Below are 24,046 nucleotides of genomic sequence, written 5' to 3' on the forward strand. Positions count from 1 at the left end.
GATAGAGCATTCAGTGCAAAGTAACTAAGTGAGATTCTGCCTCTTTCCTGGTCTGTCACAAAAGTCTTACTGATTGTTCACGGACACGTATAGGGGTCTTGTGTATCTATTCTCAATATTCATTAATCATTCAATTCATAATGCAATCTTTGGGAAGCAATGTGATGAAATGTAGGACATTCTACCCCAAGATAAGGTATGTTGACATCTGAGAAAACAACAAAAAGAGGAAGATCACCCATGACACAGGCCATGAGATCTTCATGTGAGCGAGAGGGAGGGGGAGATCCCCTTTCAGTGTCTAGATAAAAGGAACATCCTTATTTTCCATGAAAACACAGAAAAGAGGATGCAAGTCAATAGCTCCTGCTAAGTTCCCTTCGGTACTCATTAATTAATTAAACTTGGTGGGTCATACATGAGAAGAAGACATGAATGTATGAGAAAGTTGTTGAGAAAACGGGCTCCTATGAGAGAGGGGGTGGTGAGAGAGGAGTATGGTGCATGAAAATAACCAAATTTCATCATCTAAACATATGAAAGTATCATCACACATTTTCAACAAATACATGTTGATTCAATGTATAAACATTTATACACCTATGTGTCTATAAATATCAAAGAAAAGATACTTTAAAATGTTAATAATAATAATTATTATTCATCAGCTGATAATTATCTTTTTTCTCATGTTTAGGTTAGCATACAAACCATAGGCATCATGACATTTCCATGCACATGTGTCGTTACACTTTATTTTCACTTGTTACCCTTCCTGCATTTCTCAGCATAGAAACCACAACTAACCTGGACTTGGTGTCACGTGCTTGTAACCTCAGCACAAGAGAGGCTGAGGTGAGGGGATTGCAATTTCAAGGCCAGCCTGGGCTACACAATGAGAAACACTTTTAAAACCCTCACCTATCTATACCTGCTATAAAAATAAATGATACTGCTTCAAAAGCAAAAACATATAATCTCCCCTGTTACAGCCTAAACTCCATTGTCTGGTACAGTCAATGCCATCTTGTGGTTCAGTCTCTCACCCTGAAAAGGAAGAACATTTTCTTTCCACGTATTCTGAATTAAATACCCAGCACAGTGTCTGGAGCCAGACAGGGAAGTAACCATACTTCTCCTGGAAGTCATCACTCTGAACTGTCAACAATTCCAACTTCTGTCCCATATTACAACTGGGTGTCTCTAAATTGCCTGGGGAAGCTAGGAGGAATTGAAGAGCAAATGCTGACTGGTATTTTCAAGGAAGAAGCATTTGATTTATTTTTTTTTTCTTTTTAAAATTTAAATAACTTTTTTTTTCATTTATTTTACATACTGACCAGTTTCCCCTCCCTCCTCCCAGTGCCCCATGCCTCCCTTCCCCATGGGTTTATGCAAGCACAGCACATCAAGTTGAAGAAGGACCGAGCTCCTTCCCTTGGTCATGGCTGGTTGAGGTAATTCAGCATAGGGAACTTTAGTGGGTAGCCATCCCAGCCTTGGCCTGGAAGTTCCAACCCCCATTGAGGCTTCGGTAATGGTCACGCCCACAAGGCGGGGCTGAAGGAGGAAGCTGAAGACCCAGGATCGAGAGGAGAGGTCTCTGTTGGTTCTGGGACCCTGGACGCTGGAGGTAGACTGAGCAGAGTTCTCCAGAGAACACCGACGGACTGTGCCATACCTTTGCCAGACCCTACAACCTATCCCTTCATTTGTAAGTTACCCCACACAATAAACCTCCCTTTTAACTACGTGGAGTGGCCTTAATAATTTCACCAATAAGGGAACAGGATTCCAAAAGCCAGCTAAGGGCCAGGGACAGGATAATTCAACAGCAACAGGAATTACAGAAAGCCTACAAACTCATGGAATTTTTTTTAAAGTGGTAATATGTATGTAATTCATTTAGTTTTAACTTTTGTCTTACATTCATTGAAAGTCATAACTTTGTTACATTTTTCGAGTATGATGCGATGTTTGGGTACCCATGTACAAAGTGAAGTGGGCTTTTCTTGCATACTTACTATGTGCTTTGGATGACCTGTGCTATATCCTTCATTGTGCTCACAGTGGCTTTTTTCCCATTGCATTCACTTTTAGTACATCATTATCCATCCATTGATCAGTTGGATGTTTGACTTTCAGTTCCTGTGCTCTTAACTTCAGAATCATACTTAACATAAAGAGTGTAAGCGGGATGTAGTGCCAGATACCCCCAGGAAGGTCTCTGGACTGTCCTAGTTGGGGCAACAGCAGCACCCCGGGAGCCTTTTGTTCGTTATGTGGGGATTTTAGGCACAGTTTTATTTAGAATAAAGTAACCACGCTTAAAATATTGGTAGGAATTCACCTGGTGTTTCTAGAGAGAGCAGTGGGCATCTGATAACAGTGTAAATAAATCTCTGGAGTGGCTTGGAAATTCAGGAGCAGAGCCACAGCGGGTGGTAGTGTCTTTTCTCCTGCGCCTGCTGTGGAGCGACTGAGGAACTTTAAAATGTTTCAGTTTCTGAGCTGGCTTCCTCCTGCGAAAATGTCTACCAAGATCCTTGTACGCTGAAAAAAGAGGGGAAACTGGTGAATGAAAATAATTCTCAGGTTAAGTGTGATCTAAGCCAGGCTGGAAGGAATAAACCAAAATCTTTAGCAAAATCACACAACAATGGTCAAAGCGATGGCGCCCTCTACAGTCTTGTTTTAGGAGTTTCAAGACAAATCAGACAAATCCCATCAGTTTGGGAGTCCAGTTGCAGAATTTAAGCAGGCAGAACCCTAAATGGGGTGAACGGTTGCTGTTCTCTCTTCACAGCCATGGTTTTTATAAGTGTTTGTTTGTTTGTTTGTTTTAGACTCACGTGGCTTTCTTAGTCATAGCTGTGTGCTTATTTTATTTCTATTTTTTAATGTCTGCTATCAATTTATAAGTTTCCACATTGAAAGAAATTTGTCTTTCCTTGTTTGTCTTATTTATTATCAATTCCAAATATCTAAAGTAACTGCTTCCCTGTGTTAAATGAATACAATTATATAAATATAGTTATTTCAAGTTCTTTTTCTTGCTCAACACAGACTCCGAGAATCATGGGAATCGTCTCTGTGTATCTTTACTGCTATCCACACTTTCCCTGTTATAGAAAGATTCTCTATAGAGTTATTTCTCAGGAAACAACCATTTGGTGAGTGAATGAATGAATAAATGAGCTAAAAGATGAAATAATTCTAATCTATATCTTTTTGTCAAGGCTAATTAGAACATAAGAAAAGCAAAATATTTGATACAATTACTTTGCTATCTAAGTTATTGAGGCATACAGTCAGCTTTGTTTGTTGTTTTGTTCTGTTTTTCAAACAGGGTCTCATTATGTAGCCTTAGCAGGCCTAGAACTCACTATGTAGCCCATGACAAATTCAAACTCACAGATTTTCACCAAATACTATTTCTGTTGTTGTTGAGACAAGATCTTACACTGTGGCCCAGTATTCTAGTTTTCTTTCTATTGCTGTTAGGGTGACTTGGGTGAGGAAAGGGTTTCTTTGGCTTACAGTTTCAGGCTACTGTCAATCATTGAATGGGACTCAGGACGGGAGCTTAGGCAGCTGGTTGCATCACAGCCACACACGAGCAGAGGGAGACAAAAGCATCTTGCTGCATGCTTGCTTGCTCACTAGCTTTCTTGTGCAGTTCGGGAACCCCTGCCTAGGGATGATCTTTCCACTGTAGGCTGGGCCCTCCTACATCAATTAACAAGCCCCCTCACTAGGCCAATCTGAGCTAGCAACTTTGTAGTAAAAATAATTTTTTTCCCAAATAGCTTTCGGTTCTGTCAAGTTGACAGTTCAAGTTAGCCAGGACACTCAGCCCAGGTCAGCCTTGAACTCAGAGCTCTCTTGCTGCCTTATTCTCCTGAATTTAAACACTGGAGATATGTGCTCTCACATCTTACTCTAGACAGGTTTTTAAAAACCACATATTAAGCATGCTGTATCATTTCTAAAACATTTTAAATAGTAGGCTGTGATGATATTGTGTTCCCCAAGATATTGTATACCCTAATAAACTTATCATGGGTCAGAGAACAGAACAGCCACTAGATATAGAGGCCAGAAAATGGTGGCACACATGCCTTTAATCCTATCATTTGGGAGGAAGAGATCCATAGGGATCTCTGTGAGTTTAAAGCCACACTGGAAACAGCCAGGCATGGTGACTCATGCCTTTAATCCTAGGAAGTGATGACAGAAAGCAGAAAGGTATATAAGGTGTGAAACAATGAACTAGAGCTGGCTAAGCTTTTAGGCTTTTGAGCAGCACAGTTCAGCTGAGAGGCATCCAGTCTGAGGAAACAGAATCAGCTGAGGAATTGGCAAGGTGAGGTGGCTGTGGCTTGTTCTGCTTCTCTGATCTTCTAGCATTCACCCCAATACCTGGCTCCAAATTTGTTTTTATTAATAAGACCTTTTAGGATTCATGCTACGGTAGGATTTTGGTTTTTTGTTTGTTTGTTTTGTTTTGTTTTTTAAGAAAAACTACTAAACTTTGAAATTGAAGCAAAGCAAGAGAATGCTTTAGGAGCAATCTTAACAAATAGCTTAGCAAAAGCAGATGACTTGACACTTACGAAGATATTGATGTAGATTTTTGTTGACAGTGCTATGGGATGTTTTATTGGGCTTAAATTATTCATAGTGCTATTGATTTGCTTATTCTGTAAATGTTAAATTATAAATGAACTGTAGGGTGTGCTCATAAGTTAGACAATTTAAGAAGAGCTGAGGAATGCAGTTGTTGGCTGAACCACAACACAGACCATTAATTTTCAAAATGTTATAACCAACGGCCAGCTTAATAACTGTAAAAGCCCAGATTGCTCCAAGTCCCCACACATGTCAATGGATAACACAACCGAATCATCCCTTACAAGCCAAACTCTCATATTTTTCTCATTTTTTTTCCTACTTGCTCCCAGAAAACTGGAGCACTGTCAGCTCTTTCTGGTTCAAGATATCCATCATGGGGTGAAGCTGATGTGAAGGGGAGAGTTGGAGAAGATTTACAAAGTAGGTTCAGATACAAATATATTGTCTTTGAGGAGTGGTGAGTTGTCTCAGCTGCCAAGTCTAATGACCTGAGTTTGATCCCAGAGTGGAAGAAGAGGACTGAATCTCATAGGTTGTCTTCAGATCTCCATGTGTGCCATGGCACATGTGCCCACATATAAACAAAAACATACACAAAATAAATAAATGTAAATTAATTTTATTTTCTTTGATATTAAGATATAAATATTAGATGTTTTATTTTTATATATCTCAGTTTGTAGAGACAGAATCTGACTCTGTAGCCCCAGCTGGCCTAGAATTCATTAGGTAGCCCAGGCTATCTTGAAACTCACTGCAATCATCTTACCTTAGCTTCCCAAGTATAGCTTCAAGATGAAAATTTTTAGTGTATTCAGCTTATTTAATAAGGTATAAAAATAACTTAGTAGTAGATACCGGGAAATGCATCTGTTCTGGTCATGTTACCAGCCAGAGCAATGCAGCTTTGCTGGTTGAAGTTCTCTGAGGCAATTCAGTCTTTAAAGATGTGTGCACTTGTATACCATCTGTTACTCTATTGAGCCAAATGTTCTATACACCCCTAAAAAATCCCAGCATAAACTACAATGAAAAATAAAAGTTGTCTTCCATTTTTATGTGCAATGTCCAAGACAGTATGTTCTAGGGCACAATGCTCCAACAAAAGACTCCAAAATAACACTTATATGTAGAATTAAGCCCAAGGTAACATCTTTACGTTAGTTTTTCACTATGCATAAAAGTTTTAGAATCTGCTAAAAAGGAAAGAACATCTGTAGAATGTTTAAAAGATAAAAATCAACAAATAGTATAGAGAGCTGAGATTTCTTGAACTCATCAAATTCTAGGCACTAAAAGTACTCCATAAACTTTATAGATTCTCGCATAGCTATGAGTTAGCAAGTGATGTTATTCTTGTTTCTCATCTGAGAAAATAAAAACATCATGATGGTCAATAAATTGCCCTTTATAACTGAGGAAGTCAGAAACTGAATTTGAACTCAGACAGTCTGACATCAGAGCCCTTTCACTAAACCAGCATGCTCATTTTTTTTCATTAAAAAAATACATGTATAAACAACAACAAATTTACACCAGCAGTCAGCAGGGTAGAAACAGGAGGCTCCCTGGAGCTTCCTGGCCAGGCAGTCTAGCCAAAACCAAAGCTCTGGGTTCAGTGGGAGAAACTTTCCAAAAGTAAGGCAGGGAAGTGTCTGAAGATACCCAACATCAGCCTCACTCTGCCATGTCTTACCATGATGATAATGAACTAAACCTCTGAACTGTAAGCTACCTAATTAAATGTTTTCTTTCATAAGAGTTACTGTGGTCATGGTGCCTCCTCACAGCAGTAGAAACCCCAATTAAGAAACAAACAAAAACTTTTGCTCCATATCAGGATGTTTTTATTCTCAAATATGTAAATCCCTCAGATTTAAAACCCAAGAAAACAAAATTCTCAAAAGATGTACCCAGTTATTTCATCATAAAAAAATATACAGATAGTAAATAATAACATGAAAATAAATCCAAGATCATTTGCTGTTTAAGAACTTGAAATTAAAATTGTAATTATACACAGCTATACACGTATAAGAATACCTAAAGGGGATGGAGGGATGACTTAGGAGTTAAGAGTACTGACTGTCCTTCCAGAGGACCTGGGTTCAGTTCCCAGGACCTACAGGATGGCTCACAATCATCTGTAACTCCAGTTCCAGAAGATACAGTGCCCTCTTCTGACCTCTTCTGGTGGCACGTATGCATATGGTACATAAACATATATGCAAGGAATGAACTAATACATATAAAATAAATAAATCTAATAATTAAGATTTTCAAAAATGTTGGTTAAAGTGATGATATTGACCATACCGAATTATGGCGCAGATGAAAGGGAACTGGTTCATTTCTACACTCCTTTATGGGAATGCAAAATGCCTTAACTTTGAAAAAACATTTAGCAGTTTCTCAGATTCATGTACTGCATGAGCTGAACATCACACTTGGAGGTGTTTACCTGAGAAATCAGATCCTGGGTTTAGACAAAGACTTGCTCATGGACATTCATAGCAGCTTTATTTATAGGTGAACCCAAACTGAAACAACCCAAATGGCACCAACAAGTACACAGATAAACAATTAGCAGTATATACCGTAGTGTAATGCTCAATATTTAAAAAGTAAGAACCGATAAAAGACACTGAGATGGATATAGCACCAAGTGAAAGAAGCTGGGTAAAAACCACATATTATACAATTGCATTCACATGAACTGTATGAGTCACGTGTGGCAGTACACTCCTTTAATCTTAGTACTTGGCAATCAGAGGCAGGAGAAACTCTGAGTCAGAGGTCAGCCTGGTCTGCATAGTGAGTTCCAGGTGAGACCCTGTCTTTAAAAAAAACATTATAAACTCTATGAAATGCAGGATGAAAACAGATTAGTGTTTGTTCTAGGGAGGAGGCATTGGGAAGGGACAGAAGTGGCAGATATGTTCATCACCTCAGCTGTGGTGATATGATCACTACAGTTTACAATACTTACAAATTCAGTTTATTGTAAGTTTATTACATAGCAAAACTGCCAATGAAAAAGTAATCCTCGTCTCATCTTCCCAAGGATGCATCTGTTATATATAAACACACACACACACACACACACACACACACACACACACACACACACACACACACGTATGCAAAGAGAATTGCTGTCCTAGAGGAATGGAAGGCTTCCTTTGAAGTGGAAGCATCTGTGAAGTGTATGGAGAATGGTGGCTTTGAAAACAGAAGTTTCTAAGTCCATCTCTTCCAAAAGAACACTAGTTTTATACCTAACTCATATTGCTCTAAGAACTTGTCCTGCAACTTAGTTTCTTCCATTTTGGTCATGTATGTTTCTGAATCATAGCATAGCATGACAGGATCAAGGAGAGGTTGTCTACAAAGGATGTCTAATTTAAGGAGAAAAAAATCTGGTTTTGCTTTGGGGCCACATATTATGTGGTTCTAACAATTACAGTTTTAAAGGATTTAAATTCAAAATACTGTTCTTTGGTAGAGAAAAGATGAAGAAATAACTTATGCCAGAACTGATTACAGGGCCTGGAGAGGTAGTTCATGGTTAATAAGACTGTCTGTTCTTCCAGAGGACCTGAGTTCAATTCCTAGGACTTACATAGCAGCTAACAACCATCTGTAAATTCCAGTTCCAGGGGATTTTATGCTCTCTTCTGTCCTACAGTGACATCAGGCACTTATGTGGTGCACAGACACACATGTCGGCATCCCCCCATAAGGATAAAATAAAAATAAAATTAAAAACTGTAAATGTGGAAATGGTGCAGATGGAGATGGACCACAGTTACAAAGGTCAGGCTGTGGCTCCTAGCAGGAACTTGTGTTGCATTGTGGCTTTTCCTCTCTTCTGTTCTTTGCACGCTGCTTCTTAGACACACTTCCCTTCTGAGCCCTCTGCCTGCGCTTAAGCAGGTTCTCTAGTCTGTCTTCTGTGCAGCTCCATAATGTCTTATGTACACTGAGGTATAGGAGCCTGATTAGAAAGCATTTTCCAAGTCAGGCAGGAGTCATCATTTTAAACAGGAAAAGGAGGAAGGATTGCAGGTTGGTTGGGTGATTTGTCAAGGGCAAAGCTAATACATATGGATAAACAATCGAACTCACAACTTTAGATACAAAGATGTCAAACAACTGGATCCCCAGTCTGTGTGTCTGGTCCTTGCCTCTGCTCAGGTGAACTGAAGTTAGTAGTTAGCTGACAGCTGTCAGGAAAATCATGTTTTGCATTTAAGTATGCAATAATAGCTTAAATTTCATAACAACAGTCAAAGGTCGTCTCCTGTTTTTCCAGAATCGTTAAATTCACTGCATTAACAATAGCTTTGCCTGCTTCTGACATATGCTGAATGCAGTTAAAATGCAGTTGTCAGCAAAAACAACTCCCTCTTGAATGTACACACAGGTGCCTGATGGGTGTGTCCGGGGAGGAATACCCCTGATATTAAATCTACAGGTGGAGAGAAAAGAAAAAAAAAAAAATGACATGTAGCATCTTTGTGTTAGAAATCAATCCTGCCTCAAAGCTTGAAATCAGCCGTAATGTGAAGGAAATGTCAGCGAATGTCTGAAGGGGCAAATAGCAAACCATCTTGGGACTTTCGTGGATTCCCCACCCTTCATTCTGAGAAGAAGAGGACATGTGTGGAATGTGACAGTGACTACAAATCAGGTCCAGCAAGGAATAGAACACTCACAGTGGAAACCAAGAGGAGTAAGGGACTTACAAGTGAGGGCGCAAAGGAGAGCCGCTCTCCCACAACCATGGGTCATTTTGTTTCCTCCGATGCAATCCCATCCAGAATGGGGAGGTGGAATGGGAAGTTGTTTGCGAAATGAAGTTCTGTGGAAAGACACGACTCTGACTTTAGATTCATCAAACTAAATATCAAAATGATCTTCAACATCCCTTGGTGATTTAATGACAATTACAGGAGCCTACTGAGACTACTGACACCCTATATGCCCAAGGCCAAGTATGCAACCAGTTGAAAAGCAGCTGTTTCCCTCTCAGACAAGTGTTCCTCCCTGCGGTGATATGAATGAAAATGACCCCCACAGAGAGCGGAGGTGTGGCTTTGTTGGAGTAGGTGCGCCTCTGTTGGAAGAAGTGCATCACAGGGGTTGGGCTTTGAGGTTTCAGAAGCTCAAGCCAGGCCCAGTATCACTCTCTTTCTGCTGCCTGTGGATCCATATGTAGAACTCTCAGGTCCTCTCCAGCACCATAGATGCTTGTGCACCACCATGCTTCCTGCATGCTGATAATGAACTAACCCTCTAAAATGTAAGCCAGCCCCAATTAAATACTTGTGTTTATAAGAGTTGCCATGGTCATGGCATCTATTAATAGCAATAAAACTCTAAGGCACTCCCCCAGAGATCTAAGTCTGATTCTTTTTTTTTTTTTAACTAACCCATAATCTGTTCCATCATCACCCCAAATGACTCACCAGATCATCTATGCTATTAATTTGTAGCAACTGAGCATCCAAAGACAGGCAGTTTTCTCGGCTCTTTGCCCAATAAGACTGCTCAGAAGAGAACAGATAACAGTTTTCTTTATGCCATAACCAGTCTTGTGGACACGGACCTAGGAAGTGTTAATAGAATAGAGGAGTTCTGAGTAAAGGCATTTCTTCAGTTATTCCTTAGAATGATACCCAGATTCTGCAAATATGAGAATGGCTGGAATCTTTATTTCCTTTTTGATAAATCATTTTTTGCATTTTATTTTTATTTTATGTGTATGGGTGTTTTGCTTGCTGGTATATATATATATGTGCACCACATGCATGTGATGCTCTCAGAGGCCAGAAGAATGCATCAGATCCACTGGAACTGGAGTTGCAAACAGTGATAAGCTATTATGTGGTGCAGAAAACCCAACCTAGGTCCTCTGGAAAAGCAGCCAGTGCTCTTAACTACTGAGCCATCTTCCTAACCCTTATTTCCCTTCATACATTTTCTTTTGTTGGAAATATTTTTTTTCATGCAGTATATTTTGATTATGGTTTTCCCTCCTCCAACTCCTCCCAGTTCTTCTTCCTGTCTTTTACGTTTATAAAGGAAGAAGAGAGTGTTTTTAAAAGAAGAAGGGCTAAAGCAGTCTCATTTTAGTAAATTGAGTTGACTTTCCACTTAGTATTTCATTTCCCTTCTTAGGAGACATAAGTTGGTATGCAAGTTTAGAATTTGAATTTTAGAAGTTTTGTTTGAAATTACAAAAATGAGAGTTGAAGAAATGGATGTTTATTGGCTATTCTGTTATCACAGAGCTAGACATGTATTTAAAAACTTCATTTCTCTGAATAACAGAATTAGTTGTGGCTACTCTGTCTCCTTCTTTTATCCCTGCTTTGTCCAGTTGTGGTGGTATTGTGTTCCCTGAAATATTGTGTGTTCCCCAAAATAAACTTATCTGGGGTCAGAGAACAGGACGGCCACAATATTAAACATGAGGATAGGCAATGGTAGCACACACCTTTAATCATAGCATTCCAGAGACAGAAATATCTCTGGATCTCTGAGTCCAAGACCACATTAGAAACAGCCAGGCATGGTGACACACGCCTTTAATCCCAGGGAGTGACAGCAGAAAGTAGAAAGATATATAAGGCGTGAAGACCAGAAACTAGAAGCATTTTGGCTGGTTAAGCTTTTAGGCTTTGGAGCAGCACAGTTCAACTGAGATTTATTTGGATGAGGACTCAGAAGCTTGCAGTCTGAGGAAACAAGACCAGCTGAGGAACTGGTGAGGTGAGGTAGCTGTGGCTTGTTCTGCTTCCCTGATTTTCCAGCATTCACCCCAATAACTGGCCTCAGGTTTGTTCTTATTAAGACCTGTTAAGATTCCAACTACAATCAATGCAGTTACCAATGGGGTTTCTGAAATGAGGTGAGTTTTCAGTCACTTGTGTTTGCACTTACAGCACACATGTGAGTTTTAGAGTTTCATCAGCATCATGCAGCCTAGCCCATAGAGAACCTTATAGGTTCACATCAAATTAATATTTCAGATGTCTTGGTTAAGTAAAGTATGTCACTACAATTAATTCCATCTGCTTCTTTTTCTTTATTTAAACATGCTCATGGTGGAAATTTTACTCTTGTATAGTAGCTCACATTCTTTTGGACAAGTTTGATTTAGTAGAATTGCATTGATATAAAATGAGTTTCCCAATTTCAGTGGGATTTCAGTAAATAAGATGTTCTCAGCAACAAATTTGCTGGGGCATCCAGCAAATTCCCCTCTGGGAGAAGGAAATAGACAAAGGTATCAATGTCTATGTGTTGACAACCCCCAGATCATCAGCATGGTCACCACCAACCTCATGGTGACACACAAGGAGCTGCCTTTTGCTTTAATGTGTGACCAAAATGGGGGAAAAGTCCTTAAGAAGAGTTAAATCATAATTTTACATGTGGCACAAACCCACCTAATAATTTTATATGAGCAAGCTTTACCAGATACGCAAATGTAGACCTAGTATAGTGGTTCCTGTGTGCAACCACAGCATGCAGGAGACAAAGGCAGGAGGAATTCCTTGAGTTCAAGGCCAATCTTGTCTAAATAATGAGTCCCAGGCCAACCTGGAGCTACAGAGTAAGAATCTATCTAAAACAGAAGAAACAACACAGAACTACAGAACAACAAGAATATGTACATAGAGGATAGAGTAGGAAGTTTCCAGAAAAATGAAAGCAGAAAGTAAAGTAGAAAGGGCATGCATGAGTTTAAAACAGGGTGTGCAACTTCCTTCATAATTTGTCTATCCCCATCACAGTATATAAATGTAAACAGATCAGGTTTTTATGAATAGAGAAATGGTCTAGACAACTTGTCTCTATTCTAACAAAGTGAGAAAGGCATGTCTCTGTATGTGATATTAAAATCAACTACATTTCTTTGTATGTGTGTGTGTATGTGTGTGTAATATCATACAGCATATAGTATCTAATATTATATACAAAGTTTAATGAACACAGATATTATTTACCAAGTGCACAAACTCTTGGAAGTACTTCGAACATATGAACTCATTTAATCCTGTGCAACTCAGAGTTTGACTCCGATAATGTCTTCATTTTACAAATCAAGAAATCATGAATTTGAACCTAATGTTCACAGTATATTTAATACCTGTGATGGTGCACCTTGATAAGCCTTGGTTGTCAATTTGTCTGCATCTGGAAGGAACTAAAAGCCAAGTAGCTGGGCATGCCTGTGAGGGATTTTCTTAATCAGATTACCTGAAGTGGGACTTCCCCTAAACATGGGTGAGTCCTTCCTGTGGCAACACAGAGACAGGAGGAAGAAGGATATTTTGCTTGGTGCCTGTGTGCATTCACTTTGCAGGCAACTTCATTGATCACAGGGCTACATTCATTCCCTGGTATTATAACCAGCTTCTTCTAGCTTCAAAAATAGACTGAAGATCAGTAGCTCTTCATGGATACTCCAGGGCTTCAGTGCCAAAGAGCGACATCTTAGACATTCAGCCTCACAGACTAAACAGCTGCTAAATTGTCCACCCATCCAATGAGAGATAAATATTGTTCCATTCCCCAGATATATTATGCAAACCAATCTAATAAACCCCTTTTTAATACATACTTATCATGTTGGCTCTGTTGCTCTTGAGAACCTAATACAGGCACAGTAGCACATGCCTGCTCAAACTTCCCTGAGGATGAAATAATTGAGGAAATATTCTGCTGTGAGCTCAGGGTTTGGGGGCCTACATGGAACTTGCCATTTATATCAATCTATTTGCATAGCTAAAGACTAATAACAAGCACTAATTCTGATGCTAAATGCAAAGATCTATCTTTTTGAAGACTCTGCATCTCCTTAGCTTCCAAGGAAATCATTCTACTGATCTGCTAAGGACCACAGAACTGTAGTAAAACAGAAAGAATCTGCCTCAAATCTGAGAAAACTAGCACAATTTTTTCCACTTGGGATTTCAGTATTATGACATTTTCATGAGGCTTTCCCTAAAGCAGCATGAGTAAAGTAGACATTCACCTGAGGTCTCTATAACTTGGCCATATCTAACACTTCAAGGAATGGAACAAAGGACCTAATAATATTATATGCCAGAAAAGGATATGTGAGTTCTGTGTCTGATCCATTGTTTATGTCTGGCATCTCTAAGAGAAGGTTCTTCATGGTCCTAACACAGACTGAATCCCACACAATTTATAGCTGATAAATGCAAAACTGTTTTACTGCTGTGTCTGTGAACTAAACTATTGCTGGGATTTGGGCTGTTTACATATGTAAACACTCCCATCCTTGAGAATTAAGCCTCCTTCCCTTAAGCCTGGTTAGAAGTGTGCATCCCTTACTTTATTGAATGGTCCTTCCTTAGAAAGATTAAATACATATTTGACACTAGTCAAAGTTCAGTATGTCTAAAAATTTCTGATTATTTTTGCAAAGTTAAATTACCCCTTTCATACTGAATTTATTTATGTGTTTGTTTGTTTGTTTGTTTGATCTCTCCATGTAGCCCTGGCTGGAACTTGTTGTGTAGACAAGGTTGGTCTTGAACTCAGAGATCTGCTTGCCTCTGTCTCCCCAGTGTTAGGATTAAGGGCATGCCCCACCATGCTTGTCCTGAAAAGACTTATAAACTGAGTAACTTTACATCAAACCACTCATTAACACTATTGTTAAACTCTATCCTGCTCTCAATAGCTTTGTCTATACAATGAAGGGATGGCTGTCTATATATTATTATATAATCTTTATTTAACAAAACTGCACAATTGAACAGTTAGCCACACAAGCAAAAAGTTGGAGAGACATGCTTTTGAATGACACTTAATTGCTAATCCTGAGAAAAGCACCCTCTTCTAAGCACTTTCCAAGAAAGGACATCTGATTCTGTCACACCTAACTCTGTAGTTAGAAGCACATACCTCACTTGATTACACAATGCAGAAAAACTCAACAATGTAGAAAGCTTCTGTACTAGCACAAAAGTTGACAGCAGTCTGTTCTTTGTCTGCTCCTATATTCTGAATCCCTTTAGACAGATAAAATCATCTCAATTTCTATATAAACTCACTTTCTAGACCTCTTATTTTTCTCACTTTAAGTACCTACCTAAACCTTCTGAGTCAAGTGACCTCCACTCTTTGTACTTAGACAGATGTAGTGCCCATGTAAGAAACAGTGTCCCAGAATGAAGCAAACACAGGAGCTGAGGTGAAGAATGGCAATGACAGGAAGAATCTCAAGGAAAGGGAAGCCAGTGACTAAGACGCATTTGCATGGAATTAATAACATGTCTGTGGCAGAGGCTATGATGGGCCAGGATGGCACTTCCACACAGACCTCAAGGCTAGAATTGTAAAGAATAAAAGGAACAAAATGTTCAGCCATGAGAAGGAGAGCTTCACCAGAGTAGATATTTACAAAGCTTAACACTGGCTAGAGTAAAAATGGGACTGACAGAGAGCTTGTGCAGAACTCTGAAGGCATGGCATATATGTCATGTGGTGGTTTTGTAAGACCTGGTTGAGACTGAGTATAACACCCATCACCACCTCCTTCCCCTGTACCTGTAAAGTTTTCAGCTCTCTGCAGGGCTTTTTGGAGGTCCACGTTCTGTTGCAGAAGGCCTTCCTGCTCTTTCGATTTCTCCTTCAGCTCCCAGGTGAGAGTGTCTATCATTTCCTTGAGTTTCTTCTGTGAAGTGTTTGCTGCCTGCTGCTGGGCTAAGATCTGTCCCTCCAGGATATGTTCCTGGTGAGTAAGGTTTGCTTGGTATTGCTTGAGGAGGTTGGATACCTGGAGTACTAAACCATAGAGAATTAAAACTCAGCCTCCCTTCTCTAGTATAATTGCTGCCGATGGATGTCTAGGGCATTCACAGACTCAAATAATCTATCTTGACAACAGATGAGTGTTGATAAAAAATCTTTTATGAATTTGAACACCAATGGAGGAATAAATGTACTTGAAAGACTGCTGCAGCACAGGGCTCAAAGGAAAATCCACTGTCAGCATATACTAGACTTTATCTGAGGGGCTTAGGGAAAAACATACTAACACTCTCCTGATGGTTTCTTTCAGACATTTGTTTATTCTTCTTTTGCATTCTCTATTCTTTATTTTCCTGTTGATTACCTTCTCTCATTATTGATGTTTTTCTTCTAACTCTATCTTTATTCTTGATATTTTACTTCTAATTCTTTCTAACTCTCTCATTTTTGCTATTTTCCTTCTAACTCATTTTAACTCTCTTAATCTTTTTTTTTCTAACTCTCATTCTTGATGGTTTCCTTTTAGCCCATTTTAACTCCATCTTTATTCCTTTTCTTACAGCTTATACACCTCAACAAAATCTTTCGGGTAATATGAAAATTACAATGTGGTTACATTTTGTTTTTCAAGTGAGTGATTACAATGAATACAAAACAAACAGTGAAAAAACATGTTTTCCCTTTCCCTTACATGATTAAACATTTTATGTATTATAGGTTCAAAACAAATTATCCCAAGAATCCACATATATTCATACCCAAGCAACTTGTTATAGATTAACTATGTAGGCAAGCAAGGTATTCTTCTCAGTCAGGTCTTTTACTGGCAGGCTACATTTTGCAGTTACAAAGAAAGGGCCAATTACTTTATTACTTATCTTGAAAGGTAATCTTATAAAGAGTCTTAAAGGAATAACAAACCTGAACTTTTATACATGAAAAAGAATCAGTCACCTCCGCTTTAAATCTTTGGGATGCATACCCACTCATCAATAGTTTCTTATATCAGGAGACCAAGGGCAACAATGGACACAGGAAATTAATCATCACCTTTGATCACCAATCAAACCCAGCAAGGAAAGTGTGTCAGCTAGCAACAATTGGGCTGCTTTGTATTTTTTACCCTAAACTAATGAATCTATAACTCAGCTATGTGTCCTCGTGAATTTTAGATTGTTTTCTGGGGTTTTTCATCTCAAAGCTATTATCAAAACATCTGACCTAACCTGAAATTATTTTAAGGCTTTGTTTCTGCTAATGATGCACACCAAAACTTGTCACTGTATTTGTTTAGTATTAAGAGAATTAGAGCCAGAGTGTCTTCTGGGGACTTCGTTGTTTTCCTTAATCACTAGCCTGACCTGCAATCTGTGCAGCTCCTTAGGTGAAACACATAGGCCCTAGCCATGTGACATTTCCTTGCATTTATTTTTCTTAATCAGAGCTCTGTATAAACTAACATTATTGTTGTCATATAGACAGTACAGCTTAGGAAGAAACCATTTTCATAATAATCCACAGGTAAAAATGCCCAGTAGAATGGGACGCTACTATGAGATAAACACATGGCATTACAAGCAGTGGGGATCTCCCCACACTCATTCACACCATGCCAGATACCAGTGAAAGATGACAGGGGTAAACATGTGAAGGCACAGCAGCAGCAAAAGGCACTCTGGGGTCTATGGTCTCAGTGCCTTGCCAATCTGAGCCTCATGCATCCAGAATTTCCTCTTGGTGGGCTGACATCCCAAAGTCTATTATCACCTACTATTCCTCTGACATGGCCACTGGCATGACACTAGTCAAAGGTCAGTTTGTCTAAAAATTTCTGATTATTTTTACAAAGTTAAATTACCCCTTTCATACTGAAATAATTATTATTTGTTTGTTTATTTGTTTGTTTGATCTCTCCATGTAGCCCTGGCTGGAACTTGTTGTGTAGACAAGGTTGGTCTTGAACTCAGAGATCTGCTTGCCTCTGTCTCCCCAGTATTAGGATTAAGGGCATGCCCCACCATGCTTGTCCTGAAAAGACTTATAAACTGAGTAACTTTACATCAAACCACTCATTAACACTATTGTTAAACTCTATCCTGCTCTCAATAGCTTTGTCTATACAATGAAGGGATGGCTGTCTATATATTATTATATAATCTTTATTTAACAAAACTGCACAATTGAACAGTTAGCCACACAAGCAAAAAGTTGGAGAGACATGCTTTTGAATGACACTTAATTGCTAATCCTGAGAAAAGCACCCTCTTCTAAGCACTTTCCAAGAAAGGACATCTGACTCTGTCACACCTAACTCTGTAGTTAGAAGCACATACCTCACTTGATTACACAATGCAGAAAAACTCAACAATGTAGAAAGCTTCTGTACTAGCACAAAAGTTGACAACAGTCTGTTCTTTGTCTGCTCCTATATTCTGAATCCCTTTAGACAGATAAAATCATCTCAATTTCTATATAAACTCACTTTCTAGACCTCTTATTTTTCTCACTTTAAGTACCTACCTAAACCTTCTGAGTCAAGTGACCTCCACTCTTTGTACTTAGACAGATGTAGTGCCCATGTAAGAAACAGTGTCCCAGAATGAAGCAAACACAGGAGCTGAGGTGAAGAATGGCAATGACAGGAAGAATCTCAAGGAAAGGGAAGCCAGTGACTAAGACGCATTTGCATGGAATTAATAACATGTCTGTGGCAGAGGCTATGATGGGCCAGGATGGCACTTCCACACAGACCTCAAGGCTAGAATTGTAAAGAATAAAAGGAACAAAATGTTCAGCCATGAGAAGGAGAGCTTCACCAGAGTAGATATTTACAAAGCTTAACACTGGCTAGAGTAGAAATGGGACTGACAGAGAGCTTGTGCAGAACTCTGAAGGCATGGCATATATGTCATGTGGTGGTTTTGTAAGACCTGGTTGAGACTGAGTATAACACCCATCACCACCTCCTTCCCCTATACCTGTAAAGTTTTCAGCTCTCTGCAGGGCTTTTTGGAGGTCCATGTTCTGTTGCAGAAGGCCCTCCTGCTCTTTGGATTTCTCCTTCAGCTCCCAGGTGAGAGTGTCTATCATTTCCTTGAGTTTCTTCTGTGAAGTGTTTGCTGCCTGCTGCTGGGCTAAGATCTGTCCCTCCAGGATATGTTCCTGGTGAGTAAGGTTTGCTTGGTATTGCTTGAGGAGGTTGGATACCTGGAGTACTAAACCATAGAGAATTAAGGCTCAGCCTCTCCTCTCCAGTACAAATGCTGCCACTGGATGCCCAGGGCATTAAAACACAGACTCAATCAATCTTGACAACAGACAAGTGTTGACAAACATGTTTTACGAATTTGAACAATAATGGAGGAATAAATGTCCTTGAAGGTTGCTGGTAAATGGCGCCAATTTATTCAGAATTTGTGGGTTTAGAAGTTATTCAATTGTATTTTTGTAATTGCAGTTCTGTTGTAATTTTTATTAGTAATCATGCAGATGTTTCTGAATAAAAAATTCCACAGCTTTATTTTTGTTGAGATTTATACAGAAATTAAAAGTAATTTCAAGGGTAGTAATGTAGCCCAATGGCAAAGGGGAGAGATGTGGGGATACAAGTCAATGGCAGAGGACTTGGTCAGCACGTATGAGCCCCTGGGTATGGGGATGGGCTCTGAGGTTCCACCTCAGGTGAGGAACTAGTGGCAATTAATGGCTGCTGCAATGGGAGAGTCAGGTTTCTTCATGGTTGTGGCTCCTCCCTTAAGGCCACTTATGCTCCAGCAGATGGCCCTATACCCATGCACATGCAGGCAGCATTAAGTGGTCTAAAAATTAAAAGCAGAGCGTGTAAAATTCAGAGGAAAAGGGGGATGGTGGGAGGAAAATGGGGATAGGTTTAATCAAAATGCATTACATACATGAGTATGAAATTCTCAAAGAGTAAGAAAGTAAAATAAAACAATTTAAAGTAATGACAAGGTAAGAAATAATATAATGAAATAAATATAGTATTGGCAATCTATAGTAGTCACCTCTCCCCTAGACGCTGAATCATAGGAGGAATTGCCATTAGCAATTTATTCTGCTTAATTCCTCTTTAGCTCCTCCCACTCCGTCTACACTGCCAGACTTCCTAATTTTATTTAGGAACTCTGACATTTGCCTTCATTTTCAAGGCAACCGCCTACGAAATATTTGTAAATTTTTGTATGGTGTCATTGAGAGTAAATTGTATTTTAGCCACAGAACAGTTTGGGAGGGTGGAGATGAGACAAATGTGTAATCAGGCAGAAATGAACGCTGTGTTAGGAACTGGACTCAGCTCTAGTGCACCTTGCTGCCGACCCTTTGCTTCGAGGCCTTGTCTGAGCCTGCTGGATGGTGAGGGGCACCCCAGAAAGGTTCTTCCAACTGCTGCCATCGAGTGGGATCTCCTGTCCCATCATTACAAAAGGCCTCAAGTGCCCACAGACAATTAAAAAAAGGTTATACAGAATGAGACATGTAGGAAGCAAGTGATGTTTCTGAGGACTTATATCCTGGACTATGGCTGGCAGAGTAACTCGGGCCTGAAATCTGCTCGTGCAGCCTGATGGCAGGAAAATATTATCTTCCCTTTTGTCCACTCTGCTCCTTTTTCTTATGTCTTCTTTTCTCTCTCTCACTATCTCCACTTTCCTAAGTGTTATAAACTCAAAGTACATTTTTCTGTCCATGTTTTAGTTATTTTAAGGGGACAATTATGATTCTTGGCATATAATCAGATCCATCAAAACAAAACTAAATGGGACCTCTTTTCCTCTTGGGTTATGTATTTATTATGTATTAGAAACTTCAAGTTATTATCAAATTATTCTAGGTTGTAAATAGATCCCTCCATGAAATTATGAAGCAAAACAAAAACACTCTACTGTGAATAAGCTCCATTCCATGCCCATCTCTAGTGGGTGGATGAACAGAATATATCCATTAATTGCTTGGCTTATTCTGAAAGCATTTAGCCTAAAAGGTATCTAAATCCAGGCTGATCTGTAGTTGTTACAAGTTGTATGCATAACCCTCATTGCCCACCTCCAGTTCCCTATGTCAACACTTACATTGCATACGTTGTATAATAAGGGTCACTGATAACCCCAAGCAAAGGATGACCAGCGTCATCGCAGCAGGGCACCACCATGGGGAGGAGAGAAAATGCAAACCTGCAAGGAAGGAGAATCCAAAAAATTGGAAAAACTCAAAGCAGGTCATCAAGCTGGGCTCTGGGGCTCTGGATCCTGCCTGAGCTCTGTGCTCTACACCCCTCAGTCCCCTCCCCAACCACACTGGCTCTGCATGTGTGCAGACAGAACAATGGATAGTTATAAAACTGAAGTAAGTTATTCATGGACTCCCATGGGAAAAAAAATAACACCTGGGATTCAGTAAGGTTTCAGACACTAAATACTTGATTCTGAAACTTTTACTTCCTCTGTTCTATGCACAATGCCCTTCAAGAAACTCTCAATGCAGCCTAACTTCATCTATGGTGCAGAAAGTCTGATGTTTACATACACATCAGTGTTCATAAGTAGCATTATGCAAACAACTGTCAAGATGTCAAACAAAATATTTTAATCAGTCACCTGAGATTTTCTCAAGAAATTCTATGCCTGACCTCATGCCATTCAATTTTTATTACACTAAAATTACTTCTTGCAACTGGAGTTGTTAACCAAAGGAAACTAGGAATGAAAGCTTGATATGCACTTGGCTTATGGTAATAGCCTGACTTGCACTTATGTTGCATTTATGTTAATTGTGGTCCCCCCCCCCCCCCGTAAATAGAAAAATAAAGCCTCACACTCATTGTATAGCAGGGGATCATTTGATGCTTCCTCCATGAAGTATAGAGAGTCAGCTGAAAACTTTTACTCCAGTTAGGATTGAAATAATTATGGTGGCTGGTAGAAAGTAAGCTTGGGCTAGGCCTATTATTCCCAGAGAAAAAGTTGCCTTGATTTTGAAAACAAGCCATGCAGCTCTGACATGAGAATGTGCAGTTATGTGGCCCAGTATTAAATAACCACAAGCATTACAGACTCAAGAGGAAAATATCACATGCAGTGTATTTAGTTTTTTCCTCTTGTAAGATAAACAGAACACTGATATTATTCTTCTCCTCTCCATGTAAAGAAGAAACTGAAAGCTTCAGTCCCTAGCTTGAGAGAACACATGTAACAAAACTTAAAAAGGTAGGTCTTTGGGTTTTATTTTGTTCTTCCTTAAAACAATGCTCACTTTTAGTCCACACTGCCTTGGAACTCACTAAATAGCCCAGGATGGTCTCAGACAGGTGAGTCCTCCTGCCTCAGCCTCCCTAGTGCTGGGATATCAGGCATGCAGTACCACATCTGGTTCCAAACATAGGCCTCTACTCCAATACTGATAAGCCACAATGCTTAGAGTATTACATTACCAAGCTTTCAGTGTGAATGTGGTAAGGGTCCAAGTTAATCACCTGCCGAATATATTCACAGAGTTCTCATGTGTTAATAATCTTTGTTAGACTCGATAGATAATTTTTTTTGAAGATAGAAATTGTGACAGCCCATTATCTGACTAAATGATTTCTGTCTCTGCACTTGTGGTGAGCTGGCAGACAATAAAAGAGAGTAATATCTTTTACAGATGGTCACCTAATCCTGGCACCTGGCATCATGTGTATAACCCATTTCTCTTTACACTCCAGTATTCATCCCACATTTTATGCCCACACCTCGAATAAAACACTAATCCCATGAACCACCCATGTGAAAAGAACACACATGTTCCTATTATCTACAATATACCTTCATCCCTTCTCTGTGGTCTAGTTCTCACCTGACTTAACGGTGTTTAGTCAGAAAACAACCGTTAGTCCATCAATAAAGGAGTAAATAAGCAAAATATTTTTTTCACTGAATTCTGTGCCTAATTTATACAGTTCGCAATAGGTCACTAATTTAATCAGGAATCTTAAAAATTAATCGTATTTATGTCAAAAGTCAGGCAAGCAATAGTTACAATGAATGAATGGTTGAACAAATTTTAATGGCTGGCATTAGCTCCTGTTGAACACCAGCATGTCTTCACATCAAGCTAGTTCAGCTGCTGCTGGGTCTGCTACTATAAACACCAACATTGTCTTCAGTCTGTGCTAATTCAGCCACTCAGATATTAAATCACACCACACTCACCCTTACTCTATCCATGGAAAGATTCCAGTCTTGTTTACAGACACAGTCTGTCCTTCTTCCTCTTACCACGGTTTATTTGCCCCTCCCCCAACAGGGTTTCTCTGTGTAGCCCTGGCTGTCCCAGAACTTGGATCTGTAGACCAGGCTCACCTGCTCCCTGCCTCTCAAGTGCTGGGATTAAAGGTGTGCACCACCACCACCCAGTCCCTTTTCTCTTAATTTTATAAAGTAGTAGGCATTTTATCTGTCGTTGTCTACAGAGTTGAGATTATGAATACAAGCTAAGCGGTTCACAGTTTGCTATATTGGCCAATCATAAATGATAATTTTTCAGAGCAATGATAGACAACAAAAGCTAGTGTATGCTCATCCATGCTGAACACACTGGATTTGCTTTAGATAATTCAGAAAGCACTTCATAATTTGTCAGCTCTTCAACAACACATATAAAAAACAATCACTGTGTGCTCTGAATGAATGCATTTCCTGCAGCTTTTATGAAATGGATTCTGTATATGTGGGAATCTGTGGTATGATTTTGGTGCTACTGTATATGATTCCATGAAAATAAGTGACTTCATTAATCCTTCGGATTCTGGGTTAGCTCTCTGTAGAAGGCAGACAATATCAGCACCATTCCATTCTTGAAACCTTCAGTATAAAGATTCAGAGAAGTCACTAATTTAAAGAGACAGCATGGAGAACAGCTTACAGTAAAGATGTAGTACAGGTAAGTTACTATCTTGAATCCTACTTGCTTTTCTTCTAAATAAGTGCTATTAGTCTCTTATATTTCCTGATATTTGAAGGTTTTTAATTTCTAAAGTCATTCTCCACTACATTTAATTTACATTTCTAAGCTAAGCTTGACATTCTGTCTCTGTAAGCATCCACCCTTCCCTGGTACCTTTAGCCTTCTTGTGACATGATTTCTGATCAGGCTGCTCGTTCACAGGCATCATCTTGCCATCAAAAGTCATTTCCAAATTCATGCCAAGAAAGAGAAACCGAAGCAGTCAAGGAACTCAACCAACTGCCAGTGGCTGAGCTTCTGGTGCAGTTTAAATAGCTACTCTTATCTAGCAGAGGATGACTCAACCATCGCAGGAGGAAGGGGGAGACTTTGCTTCATATTGGAAAGTTGGCTAACACAAGTTCTTAGGTTGTGTCTGTGGTGGGTGGGGAGAATGGTAATTCCAGTCCTGTATTATGACCTTTCACTAAGAAAAAAGGCAGCAGGGAAAAATGCACTGTCCATGACAATCATAGGAAAGACACTGCCTACTTATCAGATAAGGGCCTGAAACTCAAAGGAAGCGCATACCTCAAGCCAGGTCTGCAGAAAGGAATGTCACTTCATTGTCCACATTTTTCTGTTTGCTGATTCACTGAAGCAGATTTTCACT

The 24,046-nt window shown here is 39.4% G+C and overlaps 1 protein-coding gene across 1 annotated transcript; it reads right to left on the reverse strand.

Annotated features, from left to right (window-relative positions):
* Positions 1-8,961: 8,961 nt before the first annotated feature.
* Positions 8,962-23,632, reverse strand: Olr1 (oxidized low density lipoprotein receptor 1). Its single transcript, XM_036180345.1, has 8 exons — positions 23,548-23,632; positions 20,523-20,624; positions 18,396-18,647; positions 17,708-17,745; positions 15,229-15,457; positions 10,107-10,246; positions 9,384-9,499; positions 8,962-9,106 (listed from the first exon to the last, which is right to left on the reverse strand). Exons 1-8 carry the CDS (start codon positions 23,630-23,632, stop codon positions 8,962-8,964), a joined length of 1,107 nt encoding a protein of 368 aa, XP_036036238.1.
* Between the last annotated feature and the right edge of the window lie 414 nt (positions 23,633-24,046).

Source organism: Onychomys torridus, chromosome 3 (assembly GCF_903995425.1).
Source record: "Onychomys torridus chromosome 3, mOncTor1.1, whole genome shotgun sequence".
NCBI lineage: Eukaryota > Metazoa > Chordata > Mammalia > Rodentia > Cricetidae > Onychomys > Onychomys torridus.